We start from the raw sequence: 13,862 nt of genomic DNA, 5'->3' as shown, positions 1-13,862 counted from the left end.
TTGGAAACGGGTGCGGAGGCAGATGTTGTAGCCTTCGCCTCGTTGATCGCCCGAAGGCGGATCCTGATAGGTTGGAGAGCAACTTCTCCACCCTGTGCCCTGGCGTGGCGGGGGGGACCTGTTGGAATTCTTGACTCTTGAGAAGGTTAAGTTTGAACTGAGGGGAAGGATGGAGGCGTTCTATGAGTCATGGGCATTATTCATTATGCACTTTCAAGAACTGGATAACATCGCACATTAGTTGGGGTGGGTGGGAGGGTTGGGGGGGAGGGATGCTCTTGTGTGATAATGGCGACTATGGGTGATCCCTAATTCCTTTTTGTCATTTGTTTGTGTGAACATGCGGGCTAATGTTTGGGGTTTGGTGGGAGGATGGGATAGTTCTTATTCATATGGGGATTGATATATTTGTTACTGATTATCGTTTATTGTTGATGGGTGTAAATTTGGGAGAAAATGTGAAAAAGGAGGAGAATAAAAATATTTAAAAAAAATATAATTAAATGTGAAATCTATTATTTTGAATTAAATACATCGGAATGGTTGACCCATCTAAATATCTTAGGTGGTTCGAGTACAATTTAATGGGTGTTGCCGAATCTGATCAATTACTATTGGGCTGCAAACATTGTGATGGTGAGGAAATGGGCCGTGGAAGAGAGGTTGGTTTGGGGCCGGGTGGAGGCAGGATCATGCAGGGGTACGTGCTTGAGGGCTTTGTTGTTGCTGCCTCTACCATTCTGACAGGTATTCCGTTAGTCCAGTGGTAGTGTTGACTTTGAGAGTGTAGGCAGCACTTGGGGTTGTAGGGCAAATCATTGTGGGCGCCTATTTTTGATAACCATAAGTTTTTGCCAGCGAGATTGGTTGCAAGATTCCCAGGGTGGCGACAATCGGGGATTGAGTATTTCAGGGACCTGTTTATAGGGTAAATTTGCGGGGCTGGAGGAGTTGGTGGAATTGTTTGAGTTGCCTAAGGGGAATGGGTTCCGGTACCTGCCATCTTTCCTGCTAGATAAGCTTCTGTCGGAGGATGAAATGGGGGAGGGGAAGGTTTTGGATATTTATAAGGAGCTGATGGTGTGGGAGGGTGCCCGGGTGGGTGTGGGAGGGTGCCCGGGTGGAGGATGTTAAGTTCAAGGGGGAGGAGGAGTTGGGAGAGGAACTGGGGACCGGGACATGGGCTGATGCTTTGCGGAGGGTGAACGCGTCCTCGTCGTGTGCAAGGTTAAATCTCATCCAGTTTATAAGTGGTGCATAGGGTCCACATGACAGTGGTGAGGACGATCAGGTTTTTTGAGGGGGTGGAAGATAGGTGTGGGCAATGCGTTGGGGGGAATCACACCTACATGTTTCGGGCGTTTCCAAGATTGAGGTGATTCTGGCAGAGGTTGTTGGATGCTATGTCCGAGGTTCTGGGGGTGAGGGTGGCCCCAAGTCTGGAGGTGGCGATATTTGGGGTGTCGTAAGACCTGAGAGCGCAGGGACGAGAGGGGCCGATGTACTGGCCTTTGCCTCCCTGATAGCCTGGAGACGGATTTTGTTATGTTGGAGAGACTCTAAGCCACTGTAGGTGGGGATGTGGGTGAGCGACCTGACTGAATTCCTGTGGTTAACGATGTTCGGGTCGGTGGAAGTGTTCACTCAGAGGTGGAAACCGTTGATTAATTTCTTCAAAGAGGATTGCGGTCAGCGAAGGGGGTGGTTTTGGGGGGGTGTCGGGGGGTTTAAAAAGGGGAAGGCGCGACGTGGTAGGGTGTCAGAGGGGCTGGAGGGTTGGGATTGTTCGGTGGGTGGTTGTGATGGTCTTTTGTTCCTCTTTGATTGTCCTTTTGATTTTTTATATATTTATATTTCGAAAGGCCTTGAATAAAAATATTTATTTTAAAACCTATTCTGTAGGCAGTGTCATAGTATGTAAACTTAGTGAATTATTTAATAATTCATTAGTACCAGATTGAAGTTACATTTTTGAAATTATTACTTGAGTCTTTATTTTTATCCTGCTTTTCTTCTAGTGGCCTAACCAGAAACTGGCAATATCCATTGTAGTAAGTTGTTAACGGATGGGAATTTAGAGCAACATGTGATTATCTTATTCTTATGAAATTTCAGATTCTACCAAGGTTTTTTCTTATTTGGTTCTAGATACTAAGCCAACTGCTGCTGTTGATCCTTGGGGTGCTTCTTTATCTGCCACACGTACACTTCCTAAAAGCGTAGACCCATGGACCTCTTCGCAGAACATCTCTGCTGGTCTGAAGTCTTCAGCTGATCCCTGGGGACCAGGTCCTGCAGCTGATTCTATTTCTGGTAAGTCTATTGAATCCTGTGACAGTGAATGTGTTGTTTTCCAGTATTATTTACACCAAGCACAAGCATAATACGATAATATGCATATCAAAGACCGTAGAAGTTGCTTCACAAGACCTTTTGAAAATCAGGATTTTTAAAATTTCCAATATTGTCAACATTTGAATTAAAGTTATCCGTCTGAATGAAACTTAATATTGTGCTGAATTTGATATAACCTTAAATTGTTTATTTCTGCTGTCTGCATTCCACTGCATCTTCCGGAGTAAAATGTGTCTAAATCCATATTAAAAAGATAGTGGTAATGTCACTGAACTAATAATCCAGAGGACCAGGCTAGTGGTCTGGAGCAAGGCATGGCATGGCTTCAAATCCCACCGTGGCAGGTAAATTCAATAAACCTGGAAAATAAAGCTCATCTTAGTAATGATGATCATTACAACTCTGATCGATTGCTGTAAAAACCCATCTGGTTCACAAATATCCTTTTGGGAAGGAAATTAACCATCCTTAACAAGTCTGGCCTACATGTAACTCCAGATCCAGGAATGTGGTTCACTGCAATGGCCAAGCAAGCCACTAGTTGAAGAGCAATTAGGGATGGGCAACACATGACCTTGTCCATGAATACTAAATTGCTTGAAAGAATATTTTTAAAAATGCAACCCTATCATATCGCCCATTCTGACACATTGAAAGAATTTCAACATTTCACAAAATCTCGATTTATTTCTGTTTAATATTTTGATTTTCAAGTAACTGTAAATTGAAAAATGCAAAATGTTTGCCATTTTATAATTTAAAAAAAAAAGTCAAACCAGCTGTAGATTTATTTGTAAGTCCATGGTCTATTGGCAACCATGCAATGAACTTCATATTTCAATTTGACCTGAGCTACATACATTAATGTAATTAGGGAGGTTAGTGAACCAGTTCAGACTGGTTTCTTTAAGGAGGGGAAGCTCAGACTGAACAGCTCGATTCAGTGCCTTGTGTGGAGTGCCTGTTTGCTCTGAGTGCTGGGAGTTAAGGTAAGAGTGGGAGTTAGGGAAGTGGGGGAACTGAGATTTAAAAAGCAGGAGCTGAGAGGGGACCATCTGGGCAGCGGGCTGAGTTTTTGAAAAGAAATCCAGGAGTGACCTCATCGGAAAATGGTAAATTTATTGGCTGGTAAGTAACTTCTAATTTGTGTTACCTATTCTGTTACTTTCAGATTAAGGTAAAAATAAATATTTTACAGATTAGAAAGGTGAAAAAGTAGCTGAATATTTAAAGTAAAAATTTTTTCAAAATCTAATTAAAATAGAAATGCAGAGCTAGGCGATGTGTTGTACCTGTGTTGTCCAGTGGACCTCATTGTAGTTCCTGGTGAACACACCTGTAGCAAATGTTGGTTACTTGAGGAGCTTCTGCTCAAGAGTTGAAGAGCTGGAGTATGAGCTTTGGATGCTGCAACACATCAGGGAGGTGAAGAGTTACCTGGATGCTGTGTTTCAGGAGGCAGTAACACCCTTTAGATTAACTACCTTGAATTTAGTCAGTGGTCAGAGTCAGGACAATGTGACTTATGAGTGAGGTATAGAGGGATCCAGGAGGTAGGGTTGTAAGAGCCTCAGCTCTTGGAGTGAGAGGGGAAAGATCCAGTTGTTGTGGTACATGTAGGTAACAACTACATAGGCAGAACAACAATACAGGTTCTGCCAAAGGGATATGAGCAGCAAGGGGCTAAATTAAAAAGCAGAACCAAAAAGGTAATAATCTCCGGATTACTACCTGACCCATGAGCTAATTGGCACAGGATCAATAAAATTAAAGTGGTAAGTGCATGGCTCAGAGGTTGGAGTGGGAGAAATGGGTTTGAATTCCTTGGACATTGGCACCAGTACTGGGGAAGGAGGGAGCTGTTCTGATGGGTAGGTCTTCACCTGAATCATACTGGAACCAGAGTCCCGGTGAATCACATAAGTAGGGCTATAGATAGGGCCTTAAACTAAGTAGCAGGTGGGAGGGTTCAGTTGTATGGAAAATTAGAAAATCAAAGTTAAAGGAGAAGTTAGGAATACAGGTTAATGATGAGGACTTTAATCTAGTTAAAGGGGCCGAGAACTCTGCTTAGGCTTCCAGAACAAGTAATAGATCAGAGTGTATGGAAAGCGGCAGAAATCTAACTTTGAACACAGCAGATAAGGGGGCAACTATGCAAAGGTGGATGTAGTCAACCCATGACTGAGGGTGTTGTACCTAAATGCGTGCAGTATACGAAACAAGGTAAATGAGTTTGTAGCGTACATTGAAATTGGTGGGTACAATTTCCTGGGCATCGCAGGGACCTGGCTGCAAGAGGATCAGTGCTGGGATCTAAATATCCAAGGATATGTGTCCTATCAAAAGGACAGGCAGATGGGCTATGGGGACGGGGTTGCCTTGTTAGTAAAAAATGAAATAAAATTAACAAGAAACGATATAGGGTGGAAGGCATAGAATCTGTGTGGATAGAGTTGAGGAACCGCAAAGGAATAAAGACCCCGGTGGGGGTTAAGTATAGGCCCCGTAGCAGTAGTCCGGATATGGGTCAGAAAATAAATCAGATAAAAACGGCATACAAGAAAGGCAATATTACAATAATCATAGGGGACTTCAATATGCAGGGGGACTGGGAAAATCAGGTTGGAAAATTAGGTTGGTAGTGGATCCTAAAGAAAGGAATTTGTGGAATGTCTACAAGATGTTTTTTGGAGCAGCTTGTGGTAGAGCCCACTAGGGACCAGGCAATTATCACTTTGGTGATGTTTGTAATGATGCAGACTTGATCAGGGAACTTAAGGTGAGGGAACCCTTAGGGGGCAATGCCCACAATATGATAGAATTTACCCTGCAGTTTGAGAGTGAATAGCTGGAATCGGATGTAACGGTATTGCAATTGAGTTAAGGTAACTACAAAGAAATGAGGGAGGAGCTGGGCCGAGTTGATTTGAAGCAATGTCAGGAGTTTTTGGGGGTTATTCGGGAGTCACAACAGAAAATCCCAAGGTGGAGGAAATGTACTAAGGGGAGGACGGGGACAGCATAAAAGCAAAAGAAAAAGCATACAATGTGGCAAAGATTAGTGGGCAGTCAGAGAATTGGAAAGCCTTTAAAAGCAGCAGAGGACAACTAAAAAAGCAATAAGGGGGGGAGAAGATGAAATATGAGTGTAAGCTAGCGAGTAATATAAAAAAAGATTGTAAGAGGTTTTTTTTCGATTTATATAAAAGTTGAGAGAGGCAGAATGGACATTGGGCCGCTGGAGAAGTAGTAATGGGGAGCAAAGAAATGGCAGAACTTAGTTTGCATCAGTCTTCACGGTGGAAGACACTAGTGGCATACCAGAACTTTGAGATTCGAGGACTGAGGTGAGTGTAGAGGCCATTACTAAGGAGAAGGTGCTGGGGAAACTGAAAGGTTTGCAGGTGGATAAATCACCCAGACGGATGGGCTACACCCCAGGGTTGTGAAGGAGATAACTGAGGAGATTGGCGAGGCATTGGCCATGATCTTACAGGAATCACTGGAATTAAAGAGGTCCCAGAGGTCTGGAAAATGGCTAATGTAACACTCCTGTTTAAGAAGGGAGGGAGGCAGATGATGGGAAATTATAGCCCAGTTAGCCTGGCTTCAGTCCTTGGTAAGGTTTTAGAGTCCGTTATTAAGGATGAGATTGCGGGTATTTGGAAGTGCATGGTTAAATAAGGCTGAATCAACACCGCTTGCTCATTGGGAGGTCATGCCTGACAAATCTTTTAGAATTCTCTGAGGCGGTAACAAGGACGTTAGACAGCAGAGAACCAGTGGACATGATCTATTTGATTTCCAGAAGGCCTTGACAAGGAACTGTACAAGAGGCTGCCCGATAAGATAAGAGCCCATGGTGTTGGGGTCAGGTACTGGCATGAATAGAGGATTGGTTCACTGGCAAGGTACTGGCATGAATAGAGGATTGACTCACTGACAGAGGCAGAGAGGGGATAAAGAGGTATTTTTTCAGGATGGAAGCCGGTGACTAGTGATGTTCCACAGAGGTCAGAGTTGGGACCACAACTATTCACGATATACATTACAACTGGAAGAAGGAATTTAGGGCATTGTTGCTAAGTTTGCAGTTGTTACAAAGATATGTAGAGGGACAGGTAGTGTTGAGGAAGTGGGGAGGCTGCAGAAGCACCAAGACCGGCTCGGAGATGGGCAAAGAAGTGGTCGATGGAATACAATGTGAAAAAATGTGAGGTTATGTACTTTGGTAGACGTAGACAGTTGTCTAAAATCGGAAATCTGTAGGACAAAGTGACTTAAGAGTCTGAGTTCAGGATTGTCTTAAGGTTAACGTGCAGGTTCAGTTGGCAGTTGGGAAGGCAAATGTAATGTTAGCATTCATGTCAAGAGGGCGAGAATAGAAGACAGGGATGTGCAGCTGAATCTGTATAATGCCCTGGTCAGACACCGTTTGGAACATATTGAGCAGTTATGGGCCCCATATCTAAGGAAGAATGTGCTGGCCCTCGAGGGGGCCCAGAAGAGATTTACAATGATCCCGGGAATGAAGGGCTTGTCATATGAGGAACTGTTGAGACTCTGGGTCTGTACTCAATGGAGTTCAGAAGAATGAGTGGGGATCTCATTGAAACTTGCAGGATACTGAGAGGCCTGGATAGAATGGACGTGGAGAAGATGTTTCCACCAGTAGGAGAGACTAGAACCGGAGGATGCAGCCTCAGTCTGAAGGGACGATCCTTTTAAAACTGAGATGAGGAGGAATTTCGTAGCCAAAGGGTCGTGAATCTGTGGAACTCACTACCGCAGAAGGCTGTGGAGGCCATGCCACAAAGTGTCTTTAAGACCGAGTTAGATAGGTTCTTGATTAATAAGGGGAACAGGGGTTATGGGAAGAGGGTAGGAGAATGGAGATAGAAAATCAGCCATGATCGAAAGATGGAGCACACTCGGGCCGAATGGCCTAATTCTGCTCCTATATCAAATGGTCTTGTGGTATTGTAGCTTGGTGCATTGATGCACCTTATTAAGATAACACTCAAACTGCATGAATTCAGAAGTCTTGTCGGTTATTTCAACAATGAAAAAAACTGAAGCAGTACTGATATTCTGATATTACTGTAAAAAGTGATGTCAAAGCTTTTCATCTTGCATTCATCAAGTACACTCTGCAAGAATACCAGTATAAAGGGAAATCAACAATTTATACTCCAAAGAAAGCAGTTTTGAGCAAATTCTCCACGTGCAGGACTTGCATGTCAGTCACAGTACTGTGTCCATGTACTCATTTGACATTGCTAGCCTATTCACCAAAGTTCCATTTTAGGAAGCCCTTAATATTTGCACAGCAAATCTATATCATTGCAATCTAGATTTGTCACCATTGCATGAATCAGTATTCATTGAACTTGGCAACTCGCGCAGTTGAATTCGGTTTTAATGACTGCCAAAATAGATTATGTTGCTATGTGATCTCCTCTAGGCCCAGCTTTTGTAAGCTTCTTTGTTCAGTTCCACGAGAAACATGTCTTCGATGGAATGACACCTAACCTCCTACCCCTTGCATATTTCCAATATGTGGATGATAGATTTTCTGTATTTCAATATGCAGCTGCATGTAATAATGTCCTCCTTCTGTTTTAATGGGCTCCATCCTGCACTCAGATTCATATTTGAAATGGAGCAGTCAAATGAAGCGCTTCCTTGACGTCTCAGTGGGGAAATCTGCCAGAGGATGCTCTACCATGGTATACCGCAAGCCTACCTTCATGTCAGTATGCGTGTTGGGATTTTTGTAGTTCCAGATGCTATAAGATCAGTCTTAGCGGAAATCTTGTAAATAGGGCCAGAGCCAGTTGCTGACCATGCAAGCTCATGCAGAAATAGGGAACATCAGAAACATCTCTAGGATAATGGCCATCCTGATCATTTCATTTTTTTGTACTATATATCACGCAAACCCATGAACAAGTTTAAGGCCATCACCTTTTGACTGCTAAAAGTGCCTAGTGTACTTCATTACCCCAGGAGGGCAAGGTATCTTAAAACATTTGAGCAGCAGGTGAAGATGGCTGTTTCACGCTGCTATTTTCTTTTATTTCCTTTTCTTTTCATGTACTTAATGATCCGTTGAGCTGCTCGTAGAAAAATACTTGGTTCACGTGACAATAAACAAAATGCAAATCCACTGTGCTACTACTAAGAGGATTCTGCCGTCAAGTCAAAAACATTCTGCCTATCCCATAAATCAGTAATGTGGTATATGAATTTTTGTGCCCATGTGATCCTATGAATGTAGGCAGGACGTCCCTGAGATTGGTGAATTGTGTCAAACAGCATATCCCAGCTGCTATTATGGGCAAAGTACAGGCCGTACCCAACCAGCTCGTGTTTGCAAAACTCAAAACGGGTCCAATGTGATTCTGTGGTTGGACAACATTTGCTAAATAATCCTCAATGTACTAAGAATTATGCTGACAGCTAATTTAAGGTCGTCAGTCGGGATCGCAATGTGGTGCATTTGCATGTTTTGGGAGCGACATATATTAATACACAGAGCCCTGTTCTTTGTTTTCCCCTTGTAAAGCCTTCTTGTGACGTGTCTTGGTGAGTGCAAGACAAAAAGCTTCTTTCATAAGTTCTGGACCACCAAATGACTAATCAATATTTTGATAAATGTAACTAGAATATTTAACAAATATTGTATCTGATCTTATTTACAAAGAATACCTGAGACTTCCAAAGGCAGTACATTGTTTATTGTCTCTGTTTGAAACTGATTACTTGTTGTTCCACCAGACCAAATAGTTTTAGGATTGTAGAATTTAGCTTATAGGGCTACAAATTAAGCATTACATTTTAAAGCAGATCCTAAGTTCTGTTCTTATTTGGCTGTTTGACAATTAATATCAAAACTTTGCACTGCACATTTCGTCAAATACATTGCACTCTTGAAATGAAAGCACATTTGAAAAGAAAATAGCAAGTAAAGATTTGGATGATTTTAATCTTGGGCATGTTTCCATTTGACTCCTAACCTAATTCTCAGAATTGAGCTGTACAAATTGTTAATCCATGATCTGAACACCAATAAGCTGCTGATGCTACAAGATCACAAAGCTGACTTAAATGAATTGCAGTTTGAAGTAAATTTTAAATTATAATCTACATTTCTAACTCTCCCACTGCAGGCAGTACAGCGTTTGACCCATTCAGCACATTAAATGGTGCAGCAAAGGATGACTTTGCTGATTTTGAAGACCTCCGAGCTTCATCAAAAAGAACAGGTAATGAAATGTTTATTTTGTTTACTTGTGTCTCCGGTGTATTTTCCCTCTTGATCCTGTTATTTTTCTGTTGAAGCATGTAGCCATGTAACCTGGCTAGGTGTCACTAATAGTCTCTAAAACGTTTAGTCCCATATGGTGGTTCTATTACCAGAGATATCAATCAGCTGGCATTAATGTACTCGTGCAGAAGGTGTCTCAAACATGCCATTTCAAATACATTTTCTTCCATGTATATGCTGTCATGTGTGTTGCTTGTTGCTTTTGACATACAATTGTGCTTCATTACTCAGTGGTAAGCCTTAGAATATGGATTTTAATTCTCCAAATAATGAGACAAGAGGTCTCAAGCTCACAGAGCAGTGCTCGAGTTATTATGTGCCCTTTGAGAGTTGACTGATATTTAACAACTTTCTGTTGAAGATCCGTTTTAAGTTCATAGATGGTAGACAATAATTTCCAGGGCTATAATTTACTCAAATACTTAAAATTGTCAAAAAAAGTGCAATAAGCAATTTCCAAAAGTCAGAACCCCAGAATTAAAATGCAGCCTTAAATTACACACCACTTTTTTAAAAACAGAATTACAATTTATTTTTAATCAACTTAAAAAAAAAATGTTCCTTGATTAAATAATTTTAATGGTGAAAGGATATTGGTGGTATTTTCATATGACCTGGCATACAGTTATCCAGTTGGCCTTTCATCATTTATACTGAGTTCTTAAAACTTTTGTAAGATTTTTGCAAGATAACAGTGATCAAATTTTAATCTGAAATTATCTTCGTATCTTTAGAACCTGACTCATCTGTCAACTCGGTAAAACACATGTTTCGTTCCTTTTGCATAAGGCAAATGTGTGCATCCAGTTAACAGGAAGCATTTTTTTATTCATTCATGGAATGTGGGTGTCACTGGCTGAGCCGATATTTATTGCCCGTCCCTCATTACCCTTGAACTGAGTGACTTGCTGTGATTTCAGAGGGCATTTTAAGGGTCAACCACATTGCTGTAGACCAGGAGTCACATGTAGGCCAGACTGGTTACAGTCAGCAAATTTCCTTTCCTGAAGGATATTAGTGAATGAAATGCGTTTTTACGACAATCAGAAATGGTTTCATGATCATCTTTAGACTTTTAACAAATTCAAATTTCTCCATCTGCCATGGTGAGATCTGAACCCGGGTCCCCAGAGCATCACCCTCAGTCTCTGGATTACACATCCAGTGACAATACTACTATGCCACCATCTCTCCCGTTAAAGTGTTTTCATCTTTTTTGAAACCTTTTTTTAAGTTGGATGTTTTCATGGAATTTGTAAATCAGCATAATGATGATTAAACTTTTCCATTGCGATGATTTTTATATCTACCCTCTTTTAAAAAGTGCAGAATACATAGGAAGATGCTTCAGGTGGCTAGCAGGAAGGCAACATTGCTGGCAAGATTTCCAACCATAAATGCTGTTTCCATGTTTACACGATCAATGGTAGTTATCAATAAACAAAAGTTAAATATGAAAGCTGTGGGGATGTTGGACAGCAACTTCATTTTTATGGTTAAATGTGTTGACCCTGTAGTTTATTGTGCATGGAGTATTTGTCAGCACTATTAATATCTGCAGAGAACTGTTAGTATTATAGTAAGAATGCAGTATTGGACTGCAGTTAATTGTTTAATTCAGGTTACTATACACAGGAAATGATACAGCTCAGTGGATATAAAAAGACAATTCAAAATATTACCGTTAGCATTTAAAAGCTCTGCACCCTGCATTATGGAATTGGCTTGAAGATTTTAATTTTGGTTAAATGTATGTCAACTTTTACTTCAGGTGAGACTGACATGTTGGGCGGAAGTTCTAAACCCAGTGGTTCAATTAGTCCAGACTTATTTGATGCTCAGCTTACTGGTTCAGCGCCATCAAAGCAGACTGCAGCTCGAAAAACACCAGAGTCGTTTCTGGGCCCTAATGCAGCTTTGGTGAATTTGGATTCCCTGGTAACCAAGCCTGTGCAACCTTCCAGTATATCTAATCCTTTCCTGGCTTCAGGTATGCATTTAGGAAATTTTTTCCTTGTAAATTAAACTGGGATCCCCATTCTGGAGAGTAGTGGTGATGCTCTGTAAATCAAACTCTTTAAGATTTCGGGAGAAAAAATTCTATTACCATCAACTCTTGCCCGTCTCCATCATTCCTTTTCCCATTGACTCTTCCCATTTTGAATTTTGTGATTATTTTATATCAGAGCTTGAATATTTGTTTTCTTTCTATGTGGTGGAATTTATTGAAACAGTTTAAAAATATGGGCTTTCAGCCAGTATTCAACCATATTTCAGTCAGATGACTAATTCCGAATCTAATTAAAAATAATCATTACAGATTTTCTCATGCTCCACACTGGTTTAAATATTGCTTATTTTGCACCACATTTGAGAGATGGTTTCAATTGGTATTTCTGTGAATGTTTGCGGCCCTCATCGTTCCTTCCCAAGTCAAAAAAATATTATTTCTCTTGATAGTGGAAACTCGATAGATGTAGAGGAGAGTGATGTGAAAGGGGAATTACTTTGAGCAACCTTTCTTCCCCATATGATCTACTTGCATAATACTTTGCCATTTGCTTCTTTCTTTGTCACGTAGCTTTATTGTATTAAAAGGGGAAAAGATTATTGATTAAGCAAAGCCATAAAAACATAAGTTCCTACTGTCATATTATTTAATAAATAGAAAACCAGATGTCCGTGCATTGAGATGTCAGAGGGCTAAAGAGGCCAATGGTTCTCTGATTTTTGACAGTTTTTTCTCTTTGCGGGAAACATGTTGCAAACTTAACAAATGACCCTCAAACAAAGTGCACAAACATCACAGGTTGTACCATTTATTTATCTTATGTCTAGCGTATAGGAATAGCCCCATAAGTGTGTCTTTGTGACTTGGATGGCCAAAGATAATGATCAAACAATATTGACTCTTATCGCCGCTGTTGTACCTCAAACTTGAGTCAGCTAGTGTTACAGACAAAACACTCAAACTCTCAAATTATTGTACGGTTATTTCCATTTATTGTACCCCAAAAGTTTTAAAACACTGTTATAAAAGATATCCAATACTCAGTTCTGAAAAATATGTCCAAACTCATGGCTTGAACCTAAATATCACCCATTAAGAGGTGAGGTAATTAGATTCCCTCTTAGTGGATCCCAATATCCTCTCTGGGTCCTGGACCTAGGTCATGGCTTCTTATAATGGTTATTCCTGCAGGTTATCACTTTAGAAGCCTCTTTTGTGTCTACTTTTTATTTTTAGGAAACATTTTATTGAGGCATTTATAATCTTAACATTTCAACATATTAGCATTTTAAATAACAGAACGGTCCGAGATATGCAAAAACCTCACAGTAACATACCCAACTTCACCCCTCCCAAACTCCTAGCTACCCATAAATTAGTTTCCGTGCCCTCATTCTTCACTTCAATGCCCCCATCCCTCCCGCTTCTGCTGACGGTCAGCTATCCTTAAAGAAGTCGATGAACGGCTGCCACCTGCGAGCAAACCTCTGTATTGAACCCCTTGAGGCGAACTTAATCTTCTCTACCCTGAGAAACACTGACATTCACTGACCCACACCCCTTTGGAGGCTCCGAGTCCCTCCATCCCAGCAAAATCTGTCTCCAGGCCACCAGGGAGGGAAAGGCCAAACCGTCAGCCTTTGTATCCCCCTGAGCTCCCGGATCTTCCGACATTTCAAATATTGCCACCTTTGGACTCGGAGTCACCCTCCCTTACGTGACCCGTGACATGACATCTGTGAATCCCTGCCAAACTACCCTCGGCTTCGGACATGCCCAAAACGTATGTACATGATTCGCTGGACTTCCCCCGCACCTCCTACACCAAATAATAATAATCGCTTATTGTCACAAGTAGGCTTCAATGAAGTTACTGTGAAAAGCCTCTAGTCGCCACATTCCGGGGAGGCTGGTACGGGAATTGAACCCGTGCTGCTGGACTTGTTCTGCATTACAAGCCAGCTGTTTAGCCCACTGTCCTAAACCAACCCCTCCACCTGTCGTCGTCCTCCTCAAAAAACCTATTCATGCGGGCCACAGTCATGAGCCCTGTGGACCACTTTGAACTGGATCAGGCTAAGCCTGGCACATGACAAGGATGCATTGATTCTTTTCAGGGCCTTCTCCCATAGCCCAACTTCCAACTCCCCTCCCCACTTTCTC

The 13,862-nt window shown here is 41.5% G+C and overlaps 1 protein-coding gene across 4 annotated transcripts in view; it reads left to right on the top strand.

Moving 5' to 3' along the window:
• Positions 1 to 13,862, top strand: part of epn2 (epsin 2) — a 71,897-nt gene that overhangs the window by 45,193 nt on the left and 12,842 nt on the right. For 3 of the 4 annotated variants that reach the window (XM_038820600.1, XM_038820603.1, XM_038820601.1), the window contains exons 6-8: positions 2,149 to 2,313; positions 9,531 to 9,626; positions 11,460 to 11,678. In XM_038820600.1, the coding sequence (XP_038676528.1) occupies positions 2,149 to 2,313; positions 9,531 to 9,626; positions 11,460 to 11,678 (480 nt within the window). The remainder of the gene's footprint in view (positions 1 to 2,148; positions 2,314 to 9,530; positions 9,627 to 11,459; positions 11,679 to 13,862) is intronic. The other variant, XM_038820604.1, reaches the window with a different exon arrangement.

This window comes from Scyliorhinus canicula, chromosome 15 (genome assembly GCF_902713615.1).
Source record: "Scyliorhinus canicula chromosome 15, sScyCan1.1, whole genome shotgun sequence".
In the NCBI taxonomy this organism is placed as follows: Eukaryota; Metazoa; Chordata; class Chondrichthyes; order Carcharhiniformes; family Scyliorhinidae; genus Scyliorhinus; species Scyliorhinus canicula.
This window is presented reverse-complemented; position numbering and strand designations above follow the sequence as displayed.